At 38.0% G+C, this 27,157-nt stretch overlaps 1 protein-coding gene across 2 annotated transcripts in view; it reads right to left on the bottom strand.

The window, feature by feature from the left end:
- Window positions 1–27,157, bottom strand: part of WNK3 (WNK lysine deficient protein kinase 3) — a 156,693-nt gene that overhangs the window by 14,831 nt on the left and 114,705 nt on the right. The window contains exons 18-22 of one of the 2 annotated variants that reach the window (XM_007446476.1): window positions 24,013–24,244; window positions 23,483–23,613; window positions 22,039–22,661; window positions 19,250–19,478; window positions 5,437–5,449 (exon numbers count right to left, since the gene is read on the bottom strand). In XM_007446476.1, coding sequence (XP_007446538.1) covers window positions 5,437–5,449; window positions 19,250–19,478; window positions 22,039–22,661; window positions 23,483–23,613; window positions 24,013–24,244 — 1,228 coding nt within the window. The remainder of the gene's footprint in view (window positions 1–5,436; window positions 5,450–19,249; window positions 19,479–22,038; window positions 22,662–23,482; window positions 23,614–24,012; window positions 24,245–27,157) is intronic. The other variant, XM_007446477.1, reaches the window with a different exon arrangement.

Genomic DNA, 27,157 nt, shown 5'->3' with positions numbered 1-27,157 from the left:
GGCCTCTCACCGTTGTGGCCTCTCCCATTGCGGAGCACAGGCTCTGGACGCGCAGGCTCAGCGGCCATGGCTCACGGGCCCAGCCACTCCGTGGCATGTGGGATCTTCCCGGACCGGGGCACGAACCCATGTCCCCTGCATCGGCAGGTGGACTCTCAACCACTGTGCCACCAGGGAAGCCCTGTATATTTTTTTGACTATATTTCTCATGCTGTACATTTCATCCCTGTGACTCATTTATTTCTAACTGGAAGTTTGTACTTCTTAATTTCCCTCACCTATTTCACTCATTCCCACCCCCCCCAGAAAATTCAATTTAAACAACAGAGAAATAAGACAAAAAACAAACATGTACAGAAACTAAGGGACCTATAGGACAATAGCAAAAAGTCTAAAATCTGTGTCATCAGAGTCCCAGAAGGAGAGTGAAAAAAAGAGCATGATAAGAAAAAAAAATCTGAAGAACTACTAGCTGAAAACTTGCTAAATTTGGAAAAGGACATAAAGCCACATATTCAAGAAGCTCAGTGAACTCAAAACAGAAATAAACACAAAGAAACGCATGCCTACATATGTAATTGCTGAAACTGAAACAGAAAAATTGCTGAAAATTAAAGAGAAGAAAAATTCTGAAAGCAGCCAGAGGAAAAGCAATGCATTTTATACAGGAAAACAATGATTCAAATTTCTAAGGATTTCTCATCACAAACCATGGAAGCTAGAAAGAAGTGGCATAATATTTTCAAAATGCTAAAATACGTTGTCAACCAAAATTCTGTATACAGCAAAATTATCCTTCAGGAATGAAGGTGTGAAAAAAGACATTCTCAGATGAAAAAGAAGTTAAGAGAATTTGTCACCAGCAGATCTGTTCTAAAAGAGACACTAAAGGAAGATCTTCAAACAGAGGGAAATTATAAGAGTAGGAAACATGAAAGAGCAGAAATGAAGGAAGACCAACAGAAGTGGTAGATATCAGGGTAAATGTATTCTTTTCAGTTCTGAAACTCAAGCAAAATGAAAATTATAACACCATGTGATATAGTTTTTCATATATGTAGATAGAATACTTAAGACAATTTATAGAAGGAAGAAATCTATATGGATGTAAGGTTTCTACATTCCTCTTGATGGATGTAAGGTTTCTACATTCCCCTTGAAGTAGTAAAAGATTGATTTTAAGTAGACTGAAAAGTTATAATCCCTAGAACAACCACTTAAAAATGTACAAAGAAATAAAGAAAAAAACATAATAGATAAATTAAAATGGAATACTAAAAGTACATTCAAATAAACCAAATGAAAGTAGGAAAGGAGAAGGAATAAAAAACAAACAGAAAACAGATTTAAAATATGGCAGACCAAAATCCAAACATATTGATCATTACATTCACTATAAATGGTTTTAAAATATTTGAAAGAGATTGCCAGAATGGATTTTTTTTAATGTGACCATAAGCTGTCTGCAAGAAACTCACTTCAAATATAATAATACAGGCAGGTTAAAACTAAAAGATGAAAAAGATACACCATGCAAACAATAACCAGAAGAAAGACGGAATGCGTATTTAATATCAAAGGCGACATCAAAGCAAGCAAAAATAACCAAGAATAAAGAGGGATATTACAGAATGATAAAAGTCAATTCACCAAGAAGACATAACAATGCTGTGTCTGTAACTAACAAAATACCCTCAAAATACATGAGGCAAAAACTGACAGAATTGAAAAGAGAAAAAGACAAATCCATAATTACAGCTGGAGTCTTCTACACTGTTCTCTCACTCAACAATAGAAGCAGTGCACAGCAAATGAGCAAGGATATAAAATAATTGAATAATACCATTCAAACATCTAGATCTAACTGACATTTATAGAAAACTCTACTAAACAACAATAGGGTATACTTTATTTTCAAGTGCACATGAAACATTCACCTAAATAAACCATATCCTGGGTCATAAAACAAACCTGAACAAACTGAAAGTAATCAAAACCATTGAAAATATATCCTCTGATCATAATGAAATTGAAGTACAAATTAGTAACAGAGATAATAAGAAAAATCTCGAAACACTTGGAAATTAAACAACACAATTTACCAAATAAACCATGGAACAAAGAGGAAGTTTCAAGGGAAATAATAAAATATTTGGAACTGAAAAAAAACCCTACAATACAACATATCAAAACACAGGGGATCCTAGAGAGCAAAGAATAAACCTCAATGTGTGAAAAAATTTTAAATCATTTACGAAGTCATAAAGATCCCAGGATGGAATGCATTTGTCAAAAAGTACAGAACTTTACAGCAAAAAGAGTCAACTTTAGCAGCTTCCCTGGTGGCGCAGTGGTTGGGAGTCCGCCTGCCGATGCAGGGGACATGGGTTCGTGCCCCGGTCTGGGAAGATCCCACATGCCGCGGAGCGGCTGGGCCCGTGAGCCATGGCTGCTGAGCCTGCGCGTCCGGAGCCTGTGCTCTGCAACGGGAGAGCCCACAACAGTGAGAGGCCCGTGTAACAAAATAAAAAAAAAAACCAAACAAGAGTCAACTTTAATGTATGAAATTAAAAAAAATCATTTAGGAGGCCAGGGGATCCCAGGATGGAATGCAGAATGTGACAAAAGAATCTAATCATATTACAAATGTATGAAGGAATCTCACATAAAGGAGTACAGGAACAAGTGCTGACCTACATAACTTTGGAAATGAGTGGCACCTATAATATTAAAGGCAAAAGAAACTATTCATAAGCACTGCATTCTAGTTGATAAAGGTATTTCCCACTGGGGCATAAATGAACAAATCTGAAACCACTATACCTTATACTGGAATTGGACAATTAAATAGATAGGGGATGGTGAGAGCCTCTCACTGTTGGACTGGGAGTTTACAGATAAACAAGGGAAGAAGGCTATATAATCCGTATGGTAATGGATTAGAGTTGGAGATACCAATATGAATGCATATTTACCTTAATATAGACACAGATGGTTACATATAGAAATATTCATAGACATGGATATATATCAGTTAGTATGCATAGATATATTTCCTTATCTGTCAGCTAAAAGGGCCTAGAAGCAATGACACCCCAGTAGCAATGAGCACACCAAGCACCCAGATCTTGGTTTCTAACCTAATCTCCGATAAAATGAATTATGTTTCCTTGTGGAAATGGTGGCTTCTAGGAGCAGAAAGTATACAAGATGAGCTTGGAGAATGTTCCACTGCCCGTGTAGGGAGAACAATTCCTTGCCTCTTCCAATTTCTGACAGTGTAAGGAAGCAAAACTTGCCACCCCAAAATATCTCTTCGGCTTGTGGATTATTTCAAGCTAAAAATAATCAAGGCCCGAATGACTTGGGAAGAAACTTTGACTTCCCTCTCACTGCCTAAAATAATTTAGATAGAGGACCTGTTTCAATTATAGAGCTACCACCAGGGATATATACAAAGAACAGGGCTAGGTGTGGTAGGCTAAACTGTAGGCAGAGCTAAAGATCAGAGTCCACTCTGTGTCCCACTGTCTCTGCATGGCCCAGCAAATACTTGCTTTTCCATCTTCATGTGAATTGCCTTCCTCCCCTTTGAAATCCCCCAACATCTTCTTTTGTTGTTAGCTAAAGATGGTATTTAAGGTGAGGGCTTCAGTCATTTTGGTGAGTTACTCAGTTTTCCTGGGTCTCTCCCATGTATACATATTTAATTTAATTTAATTTAATTTATTTTTTATACAGCAGGTTTTTATTAGTCATCAATTTTATACACATCAGTGTATACATGTCAATCCCAATCGCCCAATTCAGCACACCACCATTCCTACCCCACCGTGGCTTTCCCCACTTGGTGTCCATACATTTGTTCTCTACATCTGTGTCTCAACTTCTGCCCTGCAAATCAGTTCATCTGTACCATTTTTCTAGGTTCCACATACAGGAGTTAATATAAGCTATTTGTTTTTCTCCTTCTGACTTACTTCACTCTGTATGACAGTCTCTAGATCCATCCACATCTGAACAAATGACCCAATTTCATTCCTTTTTATGGCTGAGTAATATCCCATTGTATATATGTACCACAACTTCTTTATCCATTCGTCTGTTGTTGGGCATTTAGGTTGCTTCCATGACTTGGCTATTGTAAATAGTGCTGCAATGAACATTGAGGTGCATGTGTCTTTTTGAATTATGTTTTTCTCTGGGTGTCTGCCTAGTAGTAGGTTTTCTAGATCATATGGTAATTCTATTTTTAGTTCTTTAAGGAACCTCCATACTGTTCTCCATAGTGGCTGTATCCATTTACATTCCCACCAACAGTGCAAGAGGGTTCCCTATTCTCCAAACCCTCTCCAGCATTTGGTGTTTGTAGATTTTCCGATGGTGCCTCTTCTAACTAGTGTGAGGTGATACCTCATTGTAGTTTTGATTTGTATTTCTCTAATAATTAGTTATGTTGAGCAGATTTTCATGTGCTTCTTGGCCTTCTGTATGTCTTCGTTGGAGAAATGTCTATTTAGGTCTTCTGTCCATTTTTGGATTGGGTTGTTTGTTTTTTTAATATTGAGCTGCATGAGCTCTTTATATATTTTGTATATTAATCCTTTGTCTGTTGATTTGTTTGCACATATTTTCTCCCATTCTGAGGGTTGTCTTTTCGTCTTCTTTATGGTTTCCTTTGCTGTGCAAAAGCTTTTAAGTTTCATTAGGTCCCCTTTGTTTATTTTTGTTTTTATTTCCATTACTCTAGGAGGTGGATCAAAAAAGATCTTGCTGTGATTTATATCAAAGAGTGTTCTTCCAATGTTTCCCTCTAAGAGTTTTATAGTATCAGGTCTTACATTTAGGTCTCAAATCCATTTTGAGTTTATTTTTGTGTATGGTGTTAGGGAGTGTTCTAATTTCATTCTTTTACACGTAGCTGTCCAGTGTTCCCAGCACCACTTATTGAAGAGACTGTCTTTTCTCCATTGTATATCCTTGCCTCCTTTGTCATAGGTTAGTTGACCATAGGTGCCTGGGTTTATCTCTGGGCTTTCTATCTTGTTACATTGATCTATGTTTCTGTTTTTGTGCCAGTACCATATTGTCTTGATTACTGTAGCTTTGTAGTATAGTCTGAAGTCAGGGAGTCTAATTCCTCCCGCTCCATTTTTTTCCCTCAAGACTGCTTTGGCTATTCAGGGTCTTTTGTGTCTCCATACAAATTTTAAGATTTTTTTCTAGTTCTGTAAAAAATTCCACTGGCAACTTGACAGGGATTGCATTGAATCTGTAGATTGCTTTGGATAGTATAGTCATTTTCACAGTATTGATTCTTCCAATCCAAGAACATGGTATACATCTCCATCTGTTGGTATCATCTTTAATTTCTTTCATCAGTGCCTTATAGTTTTCTGCATACAAATCTTTTGTCTCCCTAGGTAGGTTTATTACTAGGTATTTTATTCTTTTTGTTGCAGTGGTAAATGGGAGTGTTTCCTTAATTTCTCTTTCAGATTTTTCATCATTAGGGTATAGAAATGCAAGAGATTTCTGTGCATTAATATTTTATCCTGCAACTTTACCAAATTCAATGATTAGCTCTAGTAGTTTCTGGTGGCATCTTTAGGATTCTCTATGTATAGTATCATGTCATCTGCAAACAGTGACAGCTTTACTTCTTTTCCAATTTATATTCCTTTTATTTCTTTTTCTTCTCTGATTGCTGTGGCTAGGACTTCCAAAACTATGTTGAATAATAGTGGTGAGAGTGGACATCTTTGTCTTATTCCTGATCTTGGAGGAAATGGTTTCAGTTTTTCACCATTGAGAATGATGTTTGCTGTGGGTTTGTCATATATGGCCTTTATTATGTTGAGGTAGGTTCCCTCTATGCCCACTTTCTGGAGAGTTTTTATCATAAATGGGTGTTGAATTTTGTCAAGTTATTTCTGCATCTATTGAGACGACCATATGGGTTTTTTGTGTGTGTGTGTGATAGGCGGACCTCTCACTGTTGTGGCCTCTCCTGTTGCAGAGCACAGGCTCCGGACGCGCATGCTCAGCGGCCATGGATCACGGGCCTAGGCACTCCACGGGACCTTCCTGGACCAGGGCACGAACCCGTGTCCCCTGCATTGGCAGAAGGACTCTGAACCACTGCACCACCAGGGAAGCCCGACCATATGGTTTTTATTCTTCAGTTTGTTAATATGGTGTATCACATTGATTGATTTGCGTATATTGAAGAATCCTTGCATCCCTGGTATAACTCCCACTTGATCATGGTGTATGATCCTTTTAATGTGTTGTTGGATTCTGTTTGCTAGTATATTGTTGAGGATTTTTGCATCTATATTCATCAGTGATATTGGTCTGTAATTTCCTTTTTTTCTAGTATATTGGTCTGGTTTTGGTATCAGGGTAATGGTGACCTCATAGAATGAGTTTGGGAGAGTTCCTTCCTCTGAAATGTTCTGGAAGAGTTTGAGAAGGATGGGTGTTAGCTCTTCTCTAAATGTTTGACAGAATTTACCTGTGAAGCCATCTGGTCCTGGACTTTTGTTTGGTGGAAGATTTTTTTTTTTTTTTGCGGTCCACGGGACTCTCACTGTTGTGGCTTCTCCCGTTGCAGAGCACAGGCTCCCGACACGCAGGCTCAGTGGCCATGGCTCCTGGGCCCAGCCGGTCTGCGGCATGTGGGATCGTCCTGGACCGGGGCATGAACCCGTGGCCCCTGCATTGGCAGGCAGACCCCCAACCACTGCACCACCAGGGAAGTCCTGTTGGAAGATTTTTAATCACAGTTTCAATTCCATTACTTATGATTGTTCTGCTCATATCTTCTATTTCTTCCTGGTTCAGCCTTGGAAGGTTATATCTTTCTAAGAGTTTGTCCATTTCTTCCAGGTTGTCCATTTTATTGGCATAGAGTTGCTTGTAGTAGTCTCTTAGGATGCTTTGTATTTCTGCGGTGTCTGTTGTAACTTCTCCTTTTCCATTTCTAATTTTATTGATTTGAGTCCTCTCCTTCTTTTTCCAGATGAGTCTGGCTACTGGTTTATCAATTTTGTTTGTCTTCTCAAAGAACCAGCTTTTAGTTTTATTGATCTTTGCTATTGTTTTCTTTGTTTCTATTTCATTTATTTCTGCTCTGATCTTTATGATTTCTTTCCTTCTGTTACCTTTGGGTTTTGTTTGTTCTTCTATCTCTAGTTCCTTTAGGTGTAAGGTTAGATTGTTTATTTGAGATTTTTCCTGTTTCTTGAGGTAGGCTTCTATAGCTATAAACGTCCCTCTTAGAACTGTTTTTGCTGCATCCCATAGGTTTTGAATCATCGTGTTTTTGTTGTCATTTGTCTCTAGGTATTTTTTGATTTCCTCTTTGATTTTCTCAGTGATTTCTTGGTTATTTAGTACCGTATTGTTTAGCCTCCATGTGTTTGTGTTTTTTACATGTTTTTCCCAGTAATTCATTTCTAATCTCATAGCGCTGTGGTCAGAAAAGATGCTTGATATGATTTCAATTTTCTTAAATTTACTGAGGCTTGATTTGTGACCCAAGATGTGGTCTGTCCTGGGGACTGTTCCATGAGCACTTGAGAAGAAAGTGTAATCTGTTTTTGGATGGAATTTCCTATATATATCAACTAAATCTATCTGGTCTATTGTGTCATTTAAAGCTTGTGTTTCCTTATTTCTTTTCACTTTGGATGATCTGTCCATTGGTGTAAGTGGGGTGTTAAAGTCACCCACTATTATTGTGTTACCATCGATTTCCTCTTTTATAGCTGTTAGCAGTTGCCCTATGTATTGAGGTGCTCCTATGTTGGGTGCATATATATTTATAATTGTTATATCTTCTTCTTGGATTGATCCCTTCATCATTAGGTAGTGTCCTTGTCTCTTGTAACATTCTTTATTTTTAAGTCTATTTTATCTGATAGCAGTATTGCTATTCCAGCTTTCTTTAGATTTCCATTTGCATGGAATATCTTTTTCCATCCCCTCACTTTCAGTCTGTATGTGTCCCTAGGTCTGAAGTGGCTCTCTTGTAAGCAGCATATATATGGGTCTTGTTTCTGTATCCATTCAGCAAGCCTATGTCTTTTGGTTGTAGCATTTAATCTAGTCACGTTTAAGGTAATTATTTATATGTATGTTCCTATGACCATTTTCTTATTGTTTTGGGTTTGTTTTTGTAGGTCCTTTTCTTCTCTTGTGTTGCCCACTTAAAGAAGTTCCTTTAGCATTTGTTGTACAGCTGGTTTGGTGGTCCTGAATTCTGTTAGGTTTTGCTTCTCTGTAAAGCTTTTGATTTCTCCATCGAATCTGAATGAGATCCTTGCTGGGTAGAGTATTCTTGGTTGTAGCTTCTTCCCTTTCATCACTTTAAGTATATCCTGCCGCTCTCTTCTGGCTTGTAGAGTTTCTGCTGAGAAATCAGCTGTTAACCTTATGGGAGTTCCCTGTATGTTATTTGTCATTTTTCCCTTGCTGATTTCAATAATTTTTCTTTGTCTTTAATTTTTGCCAATTTGATTACTATGTGTCTTGGCGTGTTTCTCCTTGGGTTTATCCTGTATGGGACTCGCTGCGCTTCCTGGACTTGGGTGGCTATTTCCTTTTCCATGTTAGGGAAGGTTTCGACTATAATCTCTTCAAATATTTTCTCTGGTCCTTTGTCTCTCTCTTCTTCTGGGATCCCTATAATGCGAATGTTGTTGTGTTTAATGTTGTCCCAGAGATCTCTTAAGCTGTCTTCATTTCTTTACATTCTTTTTTCTTTAGTCTGTTCTGCAGCAGTGAATTCCACCATTCTGTCTTCCAGGTCACTTATCCGTTCTTCTGCCTCAGTTATTCTGCTATTGATTCCTCCTAGTGTAGTTTTCATTTCAGTTATTGTATTGTTCATCTCTGTTTGTTTGTTCTTTAATTCTTCTAGGCGTTTTTTCTTTAGTTCTTCTAGGTCTTTGTTAAACATTTCCTTTTTTTTTTTTTTTTTTTTGCGGTACGCGGGCCTCTCACTGTTGTGGCCTCTCCCGTTGCAGAGCACAGGCTCCGGACGCGCAGGCTCAGCGGCCATGGCTTACAGGCCCAGCCGCTCCACAGCATGTGGGATCTTCCCGGACCGGCACACAATCCTGTGTCCCCTGCATCGGCTGGCAGACTCTCAACCACTGTGCCACCAGGGAAGCCCTGTTAAACAGTTCTTGCATCCTCTCGATCTTTGCCTCCATTCTTTTTCCGAGGTCCTGGATCATCTTCACTATCATTATTCTGAATTCCTTTTCTGGAAGGTTGCCTATCATCACTTCATTTAGTTGTTTTTCTGGGGTTTTATCTTGTTCCTTCATCTGGTACATAGCCCTCTGCCTTTTCATCTTGTCTGTCTTTCTGTGAATGTCTCCCATGTATACATGTTATTAAACTTTTGTTTGATTTTCTCCTATTAATTTGTTTCATGTTAATTTAATTCTTAGACCAGCCAGAAGAACCTAGAAGGACAGAGGAAAATTTCTTCTTGCCCAACACCAGTAAGTAAAGATACGTTCAAAAACAAAATTCTTCAAAATAACTGACCGGTACTCCTCAAAACTGTCAGTGTCATCAAAAACAAGGAAATTCTGAGAAACTGTTGAAGCCAAAAGGAGCCTAGGAGACATGACTGCTAAATATAATGTGGTGTCCTGTATGTGATCCTGGGACAGAAAAAGGATATAAAGTAAAAACTAAGGAAATCAGAGTAAAATGTGGATTTTGATTAACAATCATGTATCTAGATTGGTTTATTAGCTGTGATAAATGTACCATACTAATGTATAAGATGTTAATAATTGGGGAAACTGGGCATGAGAGATATGGAAACTTTCTGTACTATCTTAATGATTTTTGTGTAAATCTAAAAATATCCCCCCAAAATAAAGCTTAAGTTTTAAAAATCTTAGTAGATGCAGCCAAAGTAGGGCTCATAAGGAAAATGTATAGCATTAAATGCTTGTATTACAAAAAGAAAGATCTCACATCAAAAATCTAAGCTTCCATTTTAAGACACCAGAAAAACAGCAAAATAAAAACAAGGCATGTAGAAGGAAGGAAATAATAAAGATAATAGCAGAAATCAATGAAATTTAAAATTGGAAAACAACAGAGAAAATCAATAAAAGTACAAATGGATCTTTGAAAAGATCAATAAAATTGATGAACATCTACAAGACTGACAAAGAAAAACAACGATGCAAATTACAGATATCAGGAATTAAAGAGATGATAATACTACAGATATACAAGACATTAAGAAGATAATAATGAACAACTCTAAACACAAGGATTCAGCAACGTAGATGAAATGGACCAAGTTTCATCTACAAAATCCACAAGCTACCAAAACTCAGCCAACAGGAAATTTATAACCTGCATAATCGTATAACTACTATTCAAGAATTTGAATTTGCAGTTAAAAACCTCTAAAAAAATAAATCTCTGAGCCCACATGGTTTCACTGGAAAATTCTTCTAGACATTTAAAGAAGAAATAATACTAATTCAACACAAACTTTTTCAGAAAATAGAAAAAGAGGGAGGAGAATGCCTTCAAAAAATGCAGTGCAAGGACCTAGGTGAATTTGCTCTTAAGACAATGAAAATATGGGCAAAACAACTAAAACGAACCATTTCAGAACTCTGACAATTATCCAACGACAAAGAACAAAATAAAAATCATTAACCCAGGACAAACTACTGAGGTCTGTGACATTTTTAACTTGTCGTAATTCCCATACCCCTTTCGCCCCAGCTCAGTGTTGTGGTAGCCAAAAGCCAGGAACACTGCAGACAATGGAGAAAACAGACCTCTTTTTGAGCTCCCTTAAAAGCACTATCCCCAGAGCACAGTCAATATTTTGTCTGAACTTGAAACAACCTGGGAAAACCTGTATTATTAGTGTGGTGGATATTTGATTTCACTCAGAGTTCAGCTCAGCCCAGCCAGGCATGGGTATGAGGGGTGGGAAGAGGTAGGGGGCTACCTCCAGAGCATTACTGAAACAATAGGAAAGTTCTGGCCACAAATCAGATGCTTAAGGCTATGATTTCAGTTTGGGCAAATAAGATCCTGGTCTAGAATTTAAAAACAATGTTAGGACAACTAAATGACTATAGGAAAATTTGAAAACCTCTGACATATTCCTGGGAATATAAATCTCTGCCATGCCAGGAAAGACCTGAAAAAGGAGAATGGACTAATCATTCAATTCTGGCTGGATTTGAGTTCCTGGGCAAGCAGGAAGTAAATTCAAAGGATATCTTGCAAACTGAAGCCTGAAGGTGTGCCTTCTCACAGAGATTTTCTTGATGATGACAACCAGACAAGGCATTTAATAAAATATTCTGACGAATTATTGGTTCACCACTAACTGTACTGGCCCAGGTGTGAACCCTAGCATACCAGGCTTTAAAAATATTTTTAGAAATTTTTTACCTAGCAAAGAACTCAATGGCTAGCAAAGAACTCAGGGAATACAGAATTAGTAAAGGAAAATCACTAAACAAATAAACAGAGAGACCTTCAAGATGGCAGAGGAGTAAGATGTGGAGATCACCTTCCTCCCCACAAATACATCAGAAATACATCTACATGTGGAACAACTCCTACAGAACACCGACTGAACACTGGCAGAAGACCTCAGGCTTCCCAAAAGGCAAGAAACTCCCCATGTACCTGGGTAGGGCAAAAGAAAAAAGAGAAAACAGAGACAAAAGAGTAGGGACAGGGCCTGCACCATTGGGAGGGAGCTGTGAAGGGGGAAAAGTTTCCAGACACTAGGAAGCCCCTTCACTGGTGGAGATGGGGGGTGGCGGGGGGGAAGCTTCGGAGCCATGGAGGAGAGCACAGCAACAGGGGTGCAGAGGGCAAAGCAGAGAGATTCTCGCACAGAGGATCAGTGCCGACCAGCACTCACCAGGCTGACAGGCTTCTCTGCTCACCCACCAGGGCAGGGATGGGGGTGGGGGCTGGGAGCTGAGACTCCAGATTTGGAGGTCAGATCCCAGGGAGAGAACTGGGGTTGGCTGCGTGAACAGCCTGAAGGGGACTAGTGCACCACAGCTAGCCGGCATGGAGCCAGCAGATTAAATATCCAAAATCAACTCGATGTACCCTGCATCTCTGGAATACCTGAATGGATAACAAATCATCCCAAAATTGAAGCGGGGGACTTTGGAAGCAACTGTAGACTTCGGGTTTCCTTTCTGCATGTACTATGTTTCTGGTTTTACGTTTATCTTAGTTTAATATTTAGAGTTTATTACCATTGGTAGATTTGTTTATTGATTTGGTTGCTCTCTTCCTTTTTAATTTTGTAATATATAGAAATATATACTGTTTTCCTTTTTCTCTTTTTGTGAGTGTGCATGTATATACTTCTTTGATTTTGTCTGTATAGCTTTGCTTTTACCATTTGTCCTAGGGTTCTGTCTGTCCCTTTTTTTTTTTAGCATAGTTTTTAGCGCTTGTTATCATTGGTGGATTCCTTTAATGGTTTGGTTGCTCTTTCTTTCTTTCTTTCATTTTTTTATGAATTTAAAAATTTTTTAATTTTAATAATATATATATTTTTTAATACCTTTATTTTATTATTTTTTTCTTTCTTCCTTTTTTGTCCTCCCTTTTCCTCTGAGCCGTGTGGCTGACAGGGTCTTGGTGCCAGCTGTCAGGCCTGTGCCTCTGAGATGGGAGAGCGGAGTTCAGGACATTGGTCCAACAAAGACCTCTGGGCTCCACATAATATCAAATGGCAAAAGCTCTCCGAGAGACCTACATCTCAACGCTAAGACCCAGCTTCACTCAATGACCAGCAAGTTACAGTGCTGGATACCCTATGCCAAAAAACTAGCAAAAGAGGAACACAACCCCACCCATTAGTAGAGAGGCTGCCTAAAATCATAATAAGGTCATAGACACCCCAAAACACACCACGAGACACGGTCCTGCCCACCAGAAAGACAAGATCCAGCCTCATCCACCAGAATGCAGGCACCAGTCCCCTCACCAGGAAGCCTACAAAACCCACTGAACCAACCTTAGCCACTGGGGGCAGACACCAAAAACAACAGACACTATGAACCTGTGGCCTGTGAAAAGGAGACCCCAAACACGGTAAGTTAAGCAAAATGAGAAGACAGAGAAACACACAGCAGATGAAGGACCAAGATAAAGATATTAAATGGAAAAAATTCTAAAAGCAGCAAGGGAAAAACAACAAATAACACACAAGGGTATCCCCATAATGTTAACAGCTGATCTTTCAGCAGAAACTCTGCAAGCCACAAGAGAGTGGCAGGACATATTTAAAGTGATGAAGGGGAAAAACCTACAACCAAGATTACTCTACCCAGCAAGGATCTCATTCAGATTCGAAGGAGAAATTAAAACCTGTACAGACAAGCAAAATCTAAGAGGATTCACCACCAGCAAACCAGTTTTACAACAAATGCTAAATGAATGTCTCTAGGCAGGAAACACAAGAGAAGGAAAAGACCTATAATAACAAACCCCAAACAGTTAAGAAAATGGTAATAGGAACATACATATCGATAACTGCCTTAAATGTAAATGGATTAAATGCTCCAACAGAAAGACACAGACCGCCTGAATGGATACAAAAACAAGAACCGTATATATGCTGCCTACAGTAGACCCACTTCAGCCCTAGGGACACATACAGACTGAAAGTGAGGGGATGGGAAAAGATATTCCATGCAAATGGAAATCAAAAGAAAGCTCGAGTAGCAATTCTCACATCAGACAAAATAGACAAGAGACACAGAATGACACTACATAATGATCAAAGCATCAATCCAAGAAGAAGATATAACACTTATACATATTTAGGCACCCAGCATAGGAGCACCTCAATACATAAGGCAAATACTAACAGCCATAAAAGGGGAAATCAGCAGTAACACAATCACAACAGGGGACTTTAACACCCCACTGTCACCAATGGACAGATCATCCAAAATGAAAATCAATAAGGAAACACAAGCTTTAAATGATACATTAAATGAGATGGACTTAATTGATATTTATAGGACATTCCATCCAAAACCAACAGAATACACTTTCTTCTCAAGTGCTTATGGAACACTCTCCAGGATAGATCATATCTTGGGTCACAAATCAAGCCTTGGTAAATTTAAGACTGAAATCGTATCAAGTAATATTTCCGACCACAACACTATGAGACTAGATAGCAATTACAGGAAAAAATCGGTAAAAAATACAAACAAATGGAGGCTAAACAATACACTACTAAATAACCAAGAGATCACTGAAGAAATCAAAGAGGAAATCAAAAATACCTAGAAACAAATGACAATGAAAACACAACGACCTAAAACCTATGTGATGCAGCAAAAGCAGTTCTAAGATGGAAGTTTATAGCAAAACAATCCTACCTCAAGAAACATCTTAAATAAACAACTTAACCTTATACCTAAAGCAATTAGAGAAAGGAGAAGAAAAAACCCCAAAGTTAGCAGAAGGAAAGAAATCATAAAGATCATATCAGAAATAAATGGAAAAGAAATGAAGGAAACAATAGCAAAGATCAATAAAACTAAAAGCTTGTTCTTTGAGAAGATAAACAAAATTGATAAACCATTAGCCAGACTCATCAAGAAAAAAAGGGAGAAGACTCAAATCAATAGAATTACAAATTAAAAAGGAGATGTAACAACTGACACTGCAGACATACAAAGAATCAGGAGAGATTACTACAAGCACCTACATGCCAATAAATGGACAACCTGGAAGAAATGGACAAATTCCTAGAAAAGCATAATCTTCCGAGACTGAACCAGAATGAAACAGAAAATATAAACAGACCAATCAAAAGCACTGAAACTGAGATTAAAAGATCTTCCAAGAAACAAAAGCCCAGGAGGACTAGATGTCTTCACTGGAGAATTCTATCAAATATTTAGAGAAGAGCAAACACCTATCCTTCTCAAATTCTTCCAAACTATAGCAGAGGTAGAAACACTCCCAAACTCATTGTATGAGGCCACCATCACCCTGATACCAAAATCAGAGAGAGATGTCACAAAGAAAGAAAACTACAGGCCAATATTACTGATGAACATAGATGCAAAAATCCTGAACAAAATACTAGCAAACAGATTCCAGCAGCATATTAAAAGGATCATACACCGTGATCAAGTGGGGTTTATCCCTGGAATGCAAGTATTCTTCAATATATGCAAATCAATCAATGTGATACACCATTTTAACAAACTGAAGGAGAAAAACCATATGATCATCTTAATAGATGGAGAAAAAAGCTTTTGACAAAATTCAACACCAATTTATGATAAAGGCCCTCCAGAAAGTAGGCATAGAGGGAACTTACCTCAACATAACAAAGGCCATGTATGACAAACCTACAGCTAACATTGTTCTCAATGGTGAACAACTGAAACCATTTCCAGTAAGATCAGGAACAAGACAAGGTTGCCCACTCTCACCATTACTATTCAACATAGTTTTGGAAGTTTTAGCCACAGCAATCAGGGAAGAAAAAGAAATAAAAGGAATCCAAATCAGAAAAGAAGTAAAATTGTTACTGATTGCAGGTGACATGAAACCATACATAGAGAATCCTAAAGATGCTACCAAAAAACTACTAGAGCTAGTCAATGAATTTGGTAAAGTGGCAGGTTGCAAAATTAATGCACAGAAATCTCTTCCATTCCTATACACTAATGTTGAAGAATCTGAAAGAGAAATTAAGGAAACACTCCCATTTACCACTGCAACAAAAGAATAAAATACCTAGGAATCAATCTACCTAAGGAGACAAAACACCTGTATGCCGAAAACTATAAGGTACTGATGAAAGAAATTAAAGATGATACAAATAGATGGAGAGATATACCATGTTCTTGGATTGGAAGAATCAACATTGTGAAAGTGACTCTACTACCCAAAGCAATCTACAGATTCAATGCAATCCCTAACAAACTACCAATGGCATTTTTCACAGAAGTAGAACACAAAACTTCACAATTTTTGTGGAAACACAGAAGACCCCGAATAGCCAAAGCAATCTTGAGAAAGAAAAAACGGAGCTGGAGGAATCAGGCTCCCTGACTTCAGACTATACTACAAAGCTATAGTAATCAAGACAGTATGGTACTGGCACAAAAACAGAAATATAGATCAATGGAACACAACAGAAAGCCCAGAGGTAAACCCACACACATATGATCACCTTATCTTTGACAAAGGAGGCAAGAATACAGTGGAGAAAAGACAGCCTCTTCAATAAGTGGTGCTGGGAAAACTGGACAGCTACATGTGAAAGAATGAAATTAGAACAATCCTTAACACCATACACAAAAATAAACTCAAAATGGATTAAAGACCTAAATGTAAGGCCAGACACTATCAAACTCTTAGAGGAAAACATAGGCAGAACACTCTATGACATAAATCACAGCACGATCCTTTTTGACCCACCTCCTAGAGAAATGGAAATAAAAACAAAGTAAACAAATGGGACCTAATGAAACTTAAAAGCTTTTGCACAGCAAAGGAAACCATAAACAAGACCAAAAGACAACCCTCAGAATGTGAGAAAACATTTGCAAATGAAGCAACTGAAAACGGATTAATCTCCAAAACATACAAGCAACTCATGCAGCTCAATATCAAAAAAACAAAAAACCCAATCCAAAAATGGGCGGAAGACCTAAATAGACATTTCTTCAAAGAAGATATACAGATTGCCAGCAAACACATGAAAGAATGCTCAACATCATTAATCATTAGAGAAATGCAAATCAAAAGTACCATGAGATATAATCTCACACCAGTCAGAATGGCCATCATCAAAAATTCTACAAACAATAAATGCTGGAGAGGGTGTGGAGAAAAGGGAACCCTCTTGCACTTTGGTGGGAATGTAAATTGGTACAGCCACTATGGAGAACAGTGTGGAGGTTCCTTAAAAAACTAAAAATAGAACTACCATATGACCGAGCAATCCCACTACTGGGCATATACCCTGAGAAAACTGTAATTCAAAAAGAGTCATGTACCAAAATGTTCAATGCAGCTCTATTTACAATAGCCAGGACATGGAAGCAACCTAAGTGTCCATCAACAGATGAATGGATAAAGAAGATGTGGCACATATGTACAATGGAATATTACTCAGCCATAAAAAGGAACAAAACTGAGTTATTTATAGTGAGGTGGATGGAACTAGAGACTGTTATACAGAGTGAAGTAAGTAAGAAAGAGAAAAACAAATACTGTATGCTAATATATATATATATATGGAATCTAAAAAAAAAAAGAAGTAAGAAAAAAATGATCAGAAGAGCCTAGGGGGAAGACAGGAATAAAGATGCCGACCTACTAGAGAATGTACTTGAGGATACGGGGAGGAGGAAGGGTAAGCTGGGACAAAGTGAGAGAGTGGCATGGACATATATACACTACCAAATGTAAAATAGATAGCTAGTGGGAAGCAGCTGCATAGCAGAGGGAGATCAGCTCAGTGCTTTGTGACCACCTAGAAGGGTGGGATAGGGAGGGTGGGAGGGAGGGAGATGCAAGAGGGAAGAGATATGGGGACATATGTATATGTATAACTGATTCACTTTGTTATAAAGCAGAAACACACCATTGTAAAGCAATTTTAATCCAATAAAGATGTTGAAAAAGAAAAAAAAAACAAGCTGTGGTACATCCATAGCATGGAATATTACTCAGCAACTAAAAGGAATAAGCTATTATAACACAAAATAACTTAAATAATCCCAAAGACAATGTTATGAGTCAAAAAACCAATCTCAAAAGGCATGTTTTTACCATGAGATCACATGGTTGATTAGAAAGAAGGAGTGTGGTGTAAGTGCCTGACAATTAGCTTTTTTGATTCTAATAAGTAAGTGCCTGACATTAAGCTTTTGATTGCTGAGGTATACATTTCAAAGAAATCCATCTCAAATAAACCCATTGTCAGCTATACAACTATATAAAGAGCCAGGCCACCTCACCCATGAAGTTTCCCTTTTAGAAAGCCCTGGTTGACCTAGATAACTGATCATTTGAGTGACCCTGCTTTTCCTTCCCTGTCCTTCAATTCCCGCTGTTACTCTCAATAAACAGTGAACCTGTGAAACCCTAGGTACCCCACCCTCAACCAGAATAAAGTAAGAACCCCAGATCTGCTAGTGTGCGCTCTTGCTCCCTAGTATGTACTCCAGTTTCCCACCTCCTGACCAAACCTCTTGCTATTTGGCCCGCACGATGTGTACTCCCCAGGACCTGTGAATAATAAACCTTGTTTTTTCAAACTTCCCCAGCCTTTTCCAGCTTCTACGGGTTGCCTGAATTCCTTGGTTTGTGGCCCTTCTCCTCCATCTTCAAAGCCAGCAATGCTGCATCTCTCTGACACTGCTTCCTTCCTCATACCTTTTCTCTGATCCTTTCTTCTGCCTCTCTCTTCTACTTTAGAGGACCCTTGTGATTACACTGGGCCCACTCAGATAATCCAGGATATCTCCCTATTTTAAAATGTTGATTAGCATCTTAAATTCCATCTACAACCTCAATTACCCTTTGCCATATAATTGAACATAGTCACAGGTTGCAGGGATTTGCACATGGATGTCTTTGCGGGGGGGACCATTTTTCTGCCTATCACAAATTCTGTTGAGATCTCACATATACCCTTACAGTTCACCCTCAACCCCACCTTGACTATGCACAAGTAACCAAGTAAGTCTGACCTGATTAACAACTTCTTTATTAAGTTGAGACTGATCTGCTCTTTTTACAAATTCAAAGATGTACAGTTTTTCTAATAGTCTCGTAATAAATGAAGATCTCTTACATCAGATAGAACATAACTTTACTTTTAAGATTATCTTTGTTAAGCAATAAACTCCTCAACAAACTCCAAATGCTAGACCAGCAGTTCCCATTGACTACCAACATTTCAAAAACTTATTTTGGCGATTTAAACTGGGTTTCCAGGTATTTGTTTTCCAAATGAAAACATAACACTCATCTGCTCTCCAAAATCTATTACCTATCCTCATCATTATTTCATAAAAGAACATTCAGCACCAACAAAGTGGAAAAGAACCTCAGAATAATGTATACTTCTTTAAATCACCTTAGCTTAATAAAAAAATAAGTTAATTATTGTTATTTTTCTAATTTTGCTGATCTTTGACCAGTTTTTTTTAATCACTTTTAAGATTGATTTACCTGTTGCAACTGTGCCACTGTCCACATGTGTCAAGGACTGGGGACGGCTTCGAAGTTTGCTTTTGAAAGATCTTGGTCTACGTGGTGATGCAGGTGGTAGAGGAATCTCTGATGATTGGACTTTGCTATCTTTAATTGCCCGAAGGCGTTCATAGAGCTCCTGTAACTCCTTATTCTGCTGGGTTTGAAGATTCACCACCTCCTGAATGTGTCTGAAGGAAAATCATGCAGAAAGCATTTTAATGGCACAGGCACCATACAGATGAGCCAAGGAACTCCACCAGTACAAGTAAAGTTTAACAAGGAATTTAGATTAAGAATGTGGAAATACAGAATATTTTCACAATTTTAGATTTTCAATGCCTTCAAGTATGACATTAAACTAATCAGACATAAACAAAAATCTCAATAAATTGACAAAAACGAATTTCTAAAACTTCAATACAGTAAAAAAATAATTTAAAAAATTAAAGTCTCGGGCTTCCCTGGTGGCGCAGTGGTTGAGAGTTCGCCTGCCAATGCAGGGGACACAGGTTCATGCCCCAGTCCAGGAAGATCCCACATGCTGCAGAGCAGCTGGGCCCATGAGCCATGGCCACTGAGCCTGTGTGTCCGGAGCCTGTGCTCCACAACAGTAGAGGCCACAACAGTGAGAGGCCCACGTACCACAAAAAAAAAAAAATTAAAGTCTCATAGTACTGATAATATTAACCTTTTCTTTATTATATGTTGCAAGTATAAACAGGAAAAAAATTTGTAACATATAGTAAAAGATTAATATTCAGAATATATAAATAGCTCCTAAAAATCAATAAGAAAAAAAGAAACAACTTTATAGAAAAAGGGGGAAAGAATATGAAAATGTGACTCCAAAGAAGAGGAAATACAAGTAGCCAATAAATATGAGATGATGCACATCCTTAGTATTAATTAGAACACAAATTTTTTAACATCTTAAGTGCAGTATAATTGCTTTACAATGGTGTGTTAGTTTCTGCTGTATAACAAAGTGAATCAGCTATACATATACATGCATCCCCATATCTCCTCCCTCTTGTGTCTCCCTCCCACCCTCCCTATCCCACCCCTCTAGGCAGTCACAAAGCACCTAGCTGATCTCCCTGTGCTATGTGGCTGCTTCCCACTAGCTATCTATTTTACATTTGGTATTGTATATATGTCCATGCCACTCTCTCACTTCGTCCCAGCTTACCCTTCCCCCTCCCTGTGTCCTCAAGTCCATTCTCTACGTCTGCATCTTTATTCTTATCCTGCCCCTAGGTTCTTCAGAACCACCTTTTTTTCTTTTAGATTCCATATATATGTGTTAGCATACATAGAACACAGATTTTTAAAACTATTTTTTATTCATCTGATTGGAATAAAATGAAAAGAATCAATAATATCCAGTCTAATCTTGTTAAGGAGTGGGAAAACAGGCACTTTCACATATTTCTGTTTGGTGTGTAAAATGCTATATCTACACTGGATGACAATTTTAAATGTACAAACCTTTTAACACAGCAATTCCACTTTTAGGTATCTATCCTACAAAAATACTAACATAAGTATGTAAAAATATAAGGATGTTGCCTTCAACATTTTTTACATAAGCAAAATATGGGATAAAACTGAAATGCCCATTAAGGAGAGATTAAATAAACTTAAAATGGCTGTATGCTATTCCAATGTATGGAATAAAGATTATTTGTACAGACATGAATATGAAGAGGAGACAATGTTAAGTCAAAAAATTGTAGAGTAACATATATTATGATCCCACTTTTATAAAACTCAAAAACTATATATTTTTAAATGCAAGAAAAATGACAGGCAAGATATATACCAAATAGTTCATAGTGGTCGCCTCTGAGAAATGAGATTAGGGCATGAGAAATAGGAGACTGGTTTGTGTGCATTTTTACTGTTGTGATATTATGTTTTATAATAAAAAAGATATATTTGGTCTTTGTCCCTGTTCTTGGCACACAGCTCCTAAAACCCTTGTAACTTCCTAAGTGATAAGAGCAATGGGAGAATCTTTTGTTATAATATTTGGTCTTTTGTCCTCAAATAGCTCCAGTTCCTGAAATAGTTCCAGGGTGATAAAGGTAAAAGGAGTGTCTCATTATTCAAAACAAGCCCCTCTGATCACGAAGTGACTTTTGGATAGCCCCTAAGGATGGGTACCTCTAAGGAGGGGAACAAGGATGGAAGTTGAATTAATCACCAATGGCCAACGATTTAATCAATCATGCCTATGTAATGAAGCTTCCATAAAAATCTGTGAACTACAGGGGTTCTAAGAGCTTCTAGGTCAGTGAAGACATGAGGTGCTGGGAGAGTGGCACTTCTGGGTGGCCATGAAGTTCCATGCCCCTTCCCCTATACCTTGCCATCTGGCTGTTCTTGAGTTGTATCCGTTTATAATAAACCAATAATCCAGTAAGGAAACTGTTTTCCTGAGCTCTGTAAGCCACTCTAGCAAGGTAATCAAACCTGGGGAGGGGTTTGTGGGAACCTCTTATTTATAACAGGTTGGTAAGAAGCATAGGTAACACTACCTGGACTCGTGATGGGCATCTGAAAGGGGGCAGTCTTGTGGGACTGAGCCCTTAGCCTGTGGGATCTGATGCTATCTTTGTAGTTTTCAACCATAAATTTTTTTCCATCATTAAAATGTCACCAATCCAAAATTAGTTACCAATCAAATACTTAGTTCTATAAAACCCAAGGCAATCAAATTTGTGACAAAAGAGAAGCAGTCCTTACTTTTCTCGTAATCTTTGAAGCTCCACCTTTAAGTCCTCATCCTCTACTTCTGACTCATCATCACTGCTCATTGGGGAAGATGGTGAATAGAATAGTGAGCTCTGTGTTTGAACATAGCCTTTTTCTTCACGGAGTGGTAAGCACTTTCCTCTCTCTGGACCAGTCTTTGCCACTGATTTCCCTCTGCCACAAAGAGTGGCTGAAAATTCACTATTAGAGGTAGGCTGTATCCCAGCAGTAAGTATCTCTCTCTCTTTAAACAACAGTTCAGATCCAGACTGCATGCTACTTCCTGTGGCTGAATTTTCTTCCAATTCCTTTTCTGGAGTCATCAAAGATACATCAGTCTCACAAGCCATACTGAAAGATGAGAAGTTGTCAGCTTGTTTGGGAATTCTTTTATCTTCTTTTAAGGTTTCCTGAAGAGCTTGTAACTTCTGAGAAGAAAGTGAAGGCTGCGGATTGTGTGTGGCAGGTTCCATTTCTACCAATTGAGACTTTGCTGTTTTAGTAAAGCCTGAAGCTTCTTCACTAGGCTGGCTTGTCATTTTATTGAATGCTGGTATGTGTTCTATTCCAGAAGATGTCACTTTCACTGACTGCTGCTGAGGAACTGTAATCACCTGAAATACAAAAAGGCAAAGGTGGCTGGCTCTGCCTAACCAAAGAGTAAACCCACAAAGAAATTCAATATCAATATATGGCACAGACAATTGGATGGTCTTCTGTAATGTACAAACACTGATAATACCAAAACTAAAAAATCCCATCTATACTTGCCATATTAAAAGCTTTGCAATTGGGCCCTTTGCAAAGAGAATTGGCTTCATATTGCTCAAATAAAATTCTGCAATTAAAAAACATTCCATATGTACACCTAAAACTAACACAATATTGTTAATCATCTATACTTCAAATAAAACAAAAAATGAGGGCTTCCCTGGTGGCGCAGTGGTTGAGAGTCCACCTGCCAATGCAGGGGATGCGGGTACATGCCCCGGTCCGGGAAGATCCCACATGCCGTGGAGCGGCTGGGCCCGTGAGCCATGGCCGCTGAGCCTGCGCGTCCAGAGCCTGTGCTCCGCAACGGTAGAGGCCACAACAGTGAGAGGCCCGCGTACCGCAGAAAAAAAAAAAGAAAAGAAAAAAATTCAATTGCCAAGATTCTAAAGGACATGAAATTAGATTTATAAAAAAGATGACCTAACCACCCACCAAAAAATGATGACCCATTTCTGTGCTCCCGTCCAGCTACTAAAATCATCATTTCTTTAGACTCGCCTTTAGTGGATGGCTACAGAAGGTGACAGGATGCATATAAGGGGAAAAATTAAATATGATAATGATCTACATTTAAAATAATTACCATCTACAGACCGAGATCTTCAATGCTGTTACCTTTTATAATGCCTTTGTAGATAATGATTTAACCAAAGACACAAACCTGGAACCGACCCCGCTGAAATGATCCACTCATTGCTTTACATCTACTGAAAGCCCTAGCATCAGCTGTGGACTCTCCTGTCAGAGGAATGGGGTCAGGAGCAACTGCTGATCTCGTATCTTCTGTATCCACTGCAAGTTTTGCCAAATTGTAAGCAGAAAGGAGAAAATTGCTTGTTAAGACAACATTTGTTTACATTACTAAAAATGAAGAAAAGTAGAAAAAGCTTAACTCCTGCTAGACAATTAAAAAAGTGTTAATGCAATAAGCAACATTGTAGAAGTCCCTAATTCTGAATCAGACATTGCAAGATTTATCCCGAGACTTAGTATCTATATGAAATGAATACTTTAAAACCAAATTAGTTACGAAAGGAAAAATAAAATGGCAATGGCATTAATGGGACGTGTCACATACATGGGCTACATGGAAAAAGTGGCAAGATTTGTGTATGAACAACAACAAAAAGAAACAGAAGTAAATGAAAAATGATGTTACCTAGTCTATGTCCCTGACTGTAAGCACACTACCTTGACGGACTTTTGATCTCTTGAAAAAGCTGGTTGACTGCCGTAGCCTGTATGCCCAGCTTTTTAATTTGCGAGTCCAGGATTTCTTGCTAATAGGATTTTTGAGACTAGGACAAGTAAAGCTTAGGCCAAAATATCCACCTCCTGTCTGCAGATGAATGGCTCCACCGCTTGACACAGCAGCAGGATAGGCCTCTGGATCCCCTGGAAGTGAAGCATCTGGGGACATCTCCTAATGCAGACAAAAAGAGGAAAACCAAAATGGTAGTAATTTAGGTGAGGTGGAGCAATTGTTTCTATCATTGGAGTTTCTTGTATGGACTAATCAGTAATCAAAAACAGAATGCTATATCCTAAAGGAACTTCTCTAGGCAGAAAACACAAGAGAAGTAAAGACCTACAATAACAAACCCAAAACAACTGAGAAAATGGGAACAGGAACATACATATGGATAATTACCTAAAATGTAAATGGATTAAATGCTCCAACCAAAAGACACAGACTGGCTGAATGGATACAAAAACAAGACCCATATATATGCTGCCTAAAAGAGACCCACTTCAGACCTGGGAGATATACAGACTGAAAGTGAGCAGATAGAAAAAGATATTCCATGCAAATGGAAATCTAAAGAAAGCTGGAATACCAATACTCATATCACACAAAATAGACTTTAAAACAAAGACTATTACAAGAGACAAAGAAGGACACTACATAATGATCAAGGAATCACTCCAAGAAGAAGATATAAAAACTGCAAATATTTATGCATCCAACATAGAAGCAGCTCAACACATGAGGCAAATACTAACAGCCATAAAAGGGGAAATCGACAGTAACACAATCATAGTAGGGGACTTTAACACCCCACTTTCACCAATGGACAGATCATCCAAAATGAAAATCAATAAGGAAACACAAGCTTTAAATGACACATTAAATGACATGGACTTAATTGATATTTATAGGACATTCCATCCAAAAACAACAGAATACATTTTCTTCACATGTGCTCATGGAACATTCTCCAGGATAGATCATATCTTGGGTCACAAATCAAGCCTTAGTAAATTTAGGAAAATTGAAATCGTATCAAGTATCTTTTCTGACCACAACGCTATGAGACTAGATATCAATTATGGGAAAAAATCTATAAAAAATACAAACAAATGGAGGCTAAACAATACACTACTAAATAACCAAGAGATCACTGAAGAAATCAAACAGGAAATCAAAAAATACCTAGAAACAAATGACAATGAAAACACGACGACCCAAAACCTACAGGATGCAGCAAAAACAGTTCTAAGAGGGAAGTTTATAGCTATACAAGCCTACCTTAAAAAATAAGAAACATCTCAAATAAACAACCTAACCTTACACCTAAAGCAATTAGAGAAAGAAGAACAAAAAAACCCCAAGTTGGCAGAAGGAAAGAAATCATAATGCTCAAATCAGAAATAAATGAAAAAGAAATGAAGGAAACGATAGCAAAGGTCAATAAAACTAAAAGCTGGTTCTTTGAGAAAATAAACAAAATTGATAAACCATTAGCCAGACTCATCAAGAAAAAAAGGGAGAAGACTCAAATCAATAGAATTAGAAATGAAAAGGGAGAAGTAACAACTAAAACTACAGAAATACAAAGGATCATGAGAGATTACTACAAGCAACTCTATGCCAGTAAAATGGACAACCTGGAAAAAATGGAAAAATTCGAAGAAAGGCACCACCTCCCAAGACTGAACCAGGAAGAAACAGAAAATATGAACAGCCCAATCACAAGCACTGAAATTGAAACTGTGATTAAAAATCTTCCAACAAACAAAAGCCCAGGACCAGATGGCTTCACAGGCGAATTCTATCAAACATTTAGAGAAGAGCTAACGCCTATCCTTCTCAAACTCTTCCAAGATATAGCAGAGGGAGGAACACTCCCAAACTCATTCTACAAGGCCACCATCACTCTGATACAAAAACCAGACAAAGATGTCACAAAAAAAAACTACAGTCCAATATCACTGATGAATTTAGATGCAAAAATCCTCAACAAAATGCTAGCAAACAGAATCCAACAGCACATTAAAAGGATCATACACCATGATCAAGTGGGGTTTATCCCAGGAACACAAGGATTCTTCAATATACACAAAGCAATCAATGTGATACACCATATTAACAAATTGAAGGAGAAAAACCATATGATCAACTCAATAGATGCATAGAAAGCTTTCAACAAAATTCAGCACTGATTTATGATAGAAACCCGCCAGAAAGTAGGCATAGAGGGAACTTTCTATGGCATAAAGGCCACACGTGACAAACCCACAGCCAAAATCATCCTCAATGGTGAAAGACCGAAACCATTTCCACTAAGATCAGGAACAAGATAAGGTTGCCCACTGTCACCACTATCATTCAACATAGTTTTGGAAGTTTTAGCCACAGCAATCAGAGAAGAAAAAGAAGTACAAGGAATCCAAATTGGAAAAGAAGAAGTAAAGCTGTCACTGTTGGCAGATGACATGATACTATACATAGAGAATCCTAAAGATGCTACCAGAACTACTACAGCTAATCAATGAATTTGGGAAAGTAGCAGGATACAAAATTAATGCACAGAAATCTCTGGCATTCCTATACACTAATGCTGAAAAATCTGAAAGTGGAATTAAATTAAATCCCATTTTCCACTGCAAGAAAAAGAATAAAATATCTAGGAATAAACCTACGTAAGGAGACAAAAGACCTGTATGCAGAAAATTATAAGACACTGATGAGAGAAATTAAAGATGATACAAATAGATGGAGAGATATACCATGTTCTTGGATTGGAAGAATCAACACTGTGAAAATGACTCTACTACCCAAAGCAATCTACAGATTCAATGCAATCCCTATCAAACTACCACTGGCATTTTTCACAGAACTAGAACAAAAAATTTCACAATTTGTATGGAAACACAAAAGACTCTGAATAGCCAAAGCAATCTTGAGAGAGAAAAACGGAGCTGGAGGAATCAGGCTCCCTGACTTCAGACTATACCACAAAGCTACAGTAATCAAGACACTATGGTACTGGCACAAAAACAGAAAGATAGATCAATGGAACAGGATAGAAAGCACAGAGATAAACCCACGCAC

This window comes from Lipotes vexillifer, unplaced genomic scaffold (assembly GCF_000442215.2).
Source record: "Lipotes vexillifer unplaced genomic scaffold, Lipotes_vexillifer_v1.1 scaffold624, whole genome shotgun sequence".
Classification (NCBI taxonomy): Eukaryota; Metazoa; Chordata; class Mammalia; order Artiodactyla; family Lipotidae; genus Lipotes; species Lipotes vexillifer.
Note: the sequence above shows the minus strand (reverse complement) of the source record. Positions and strands in the feature narration are given on the sequence as shown.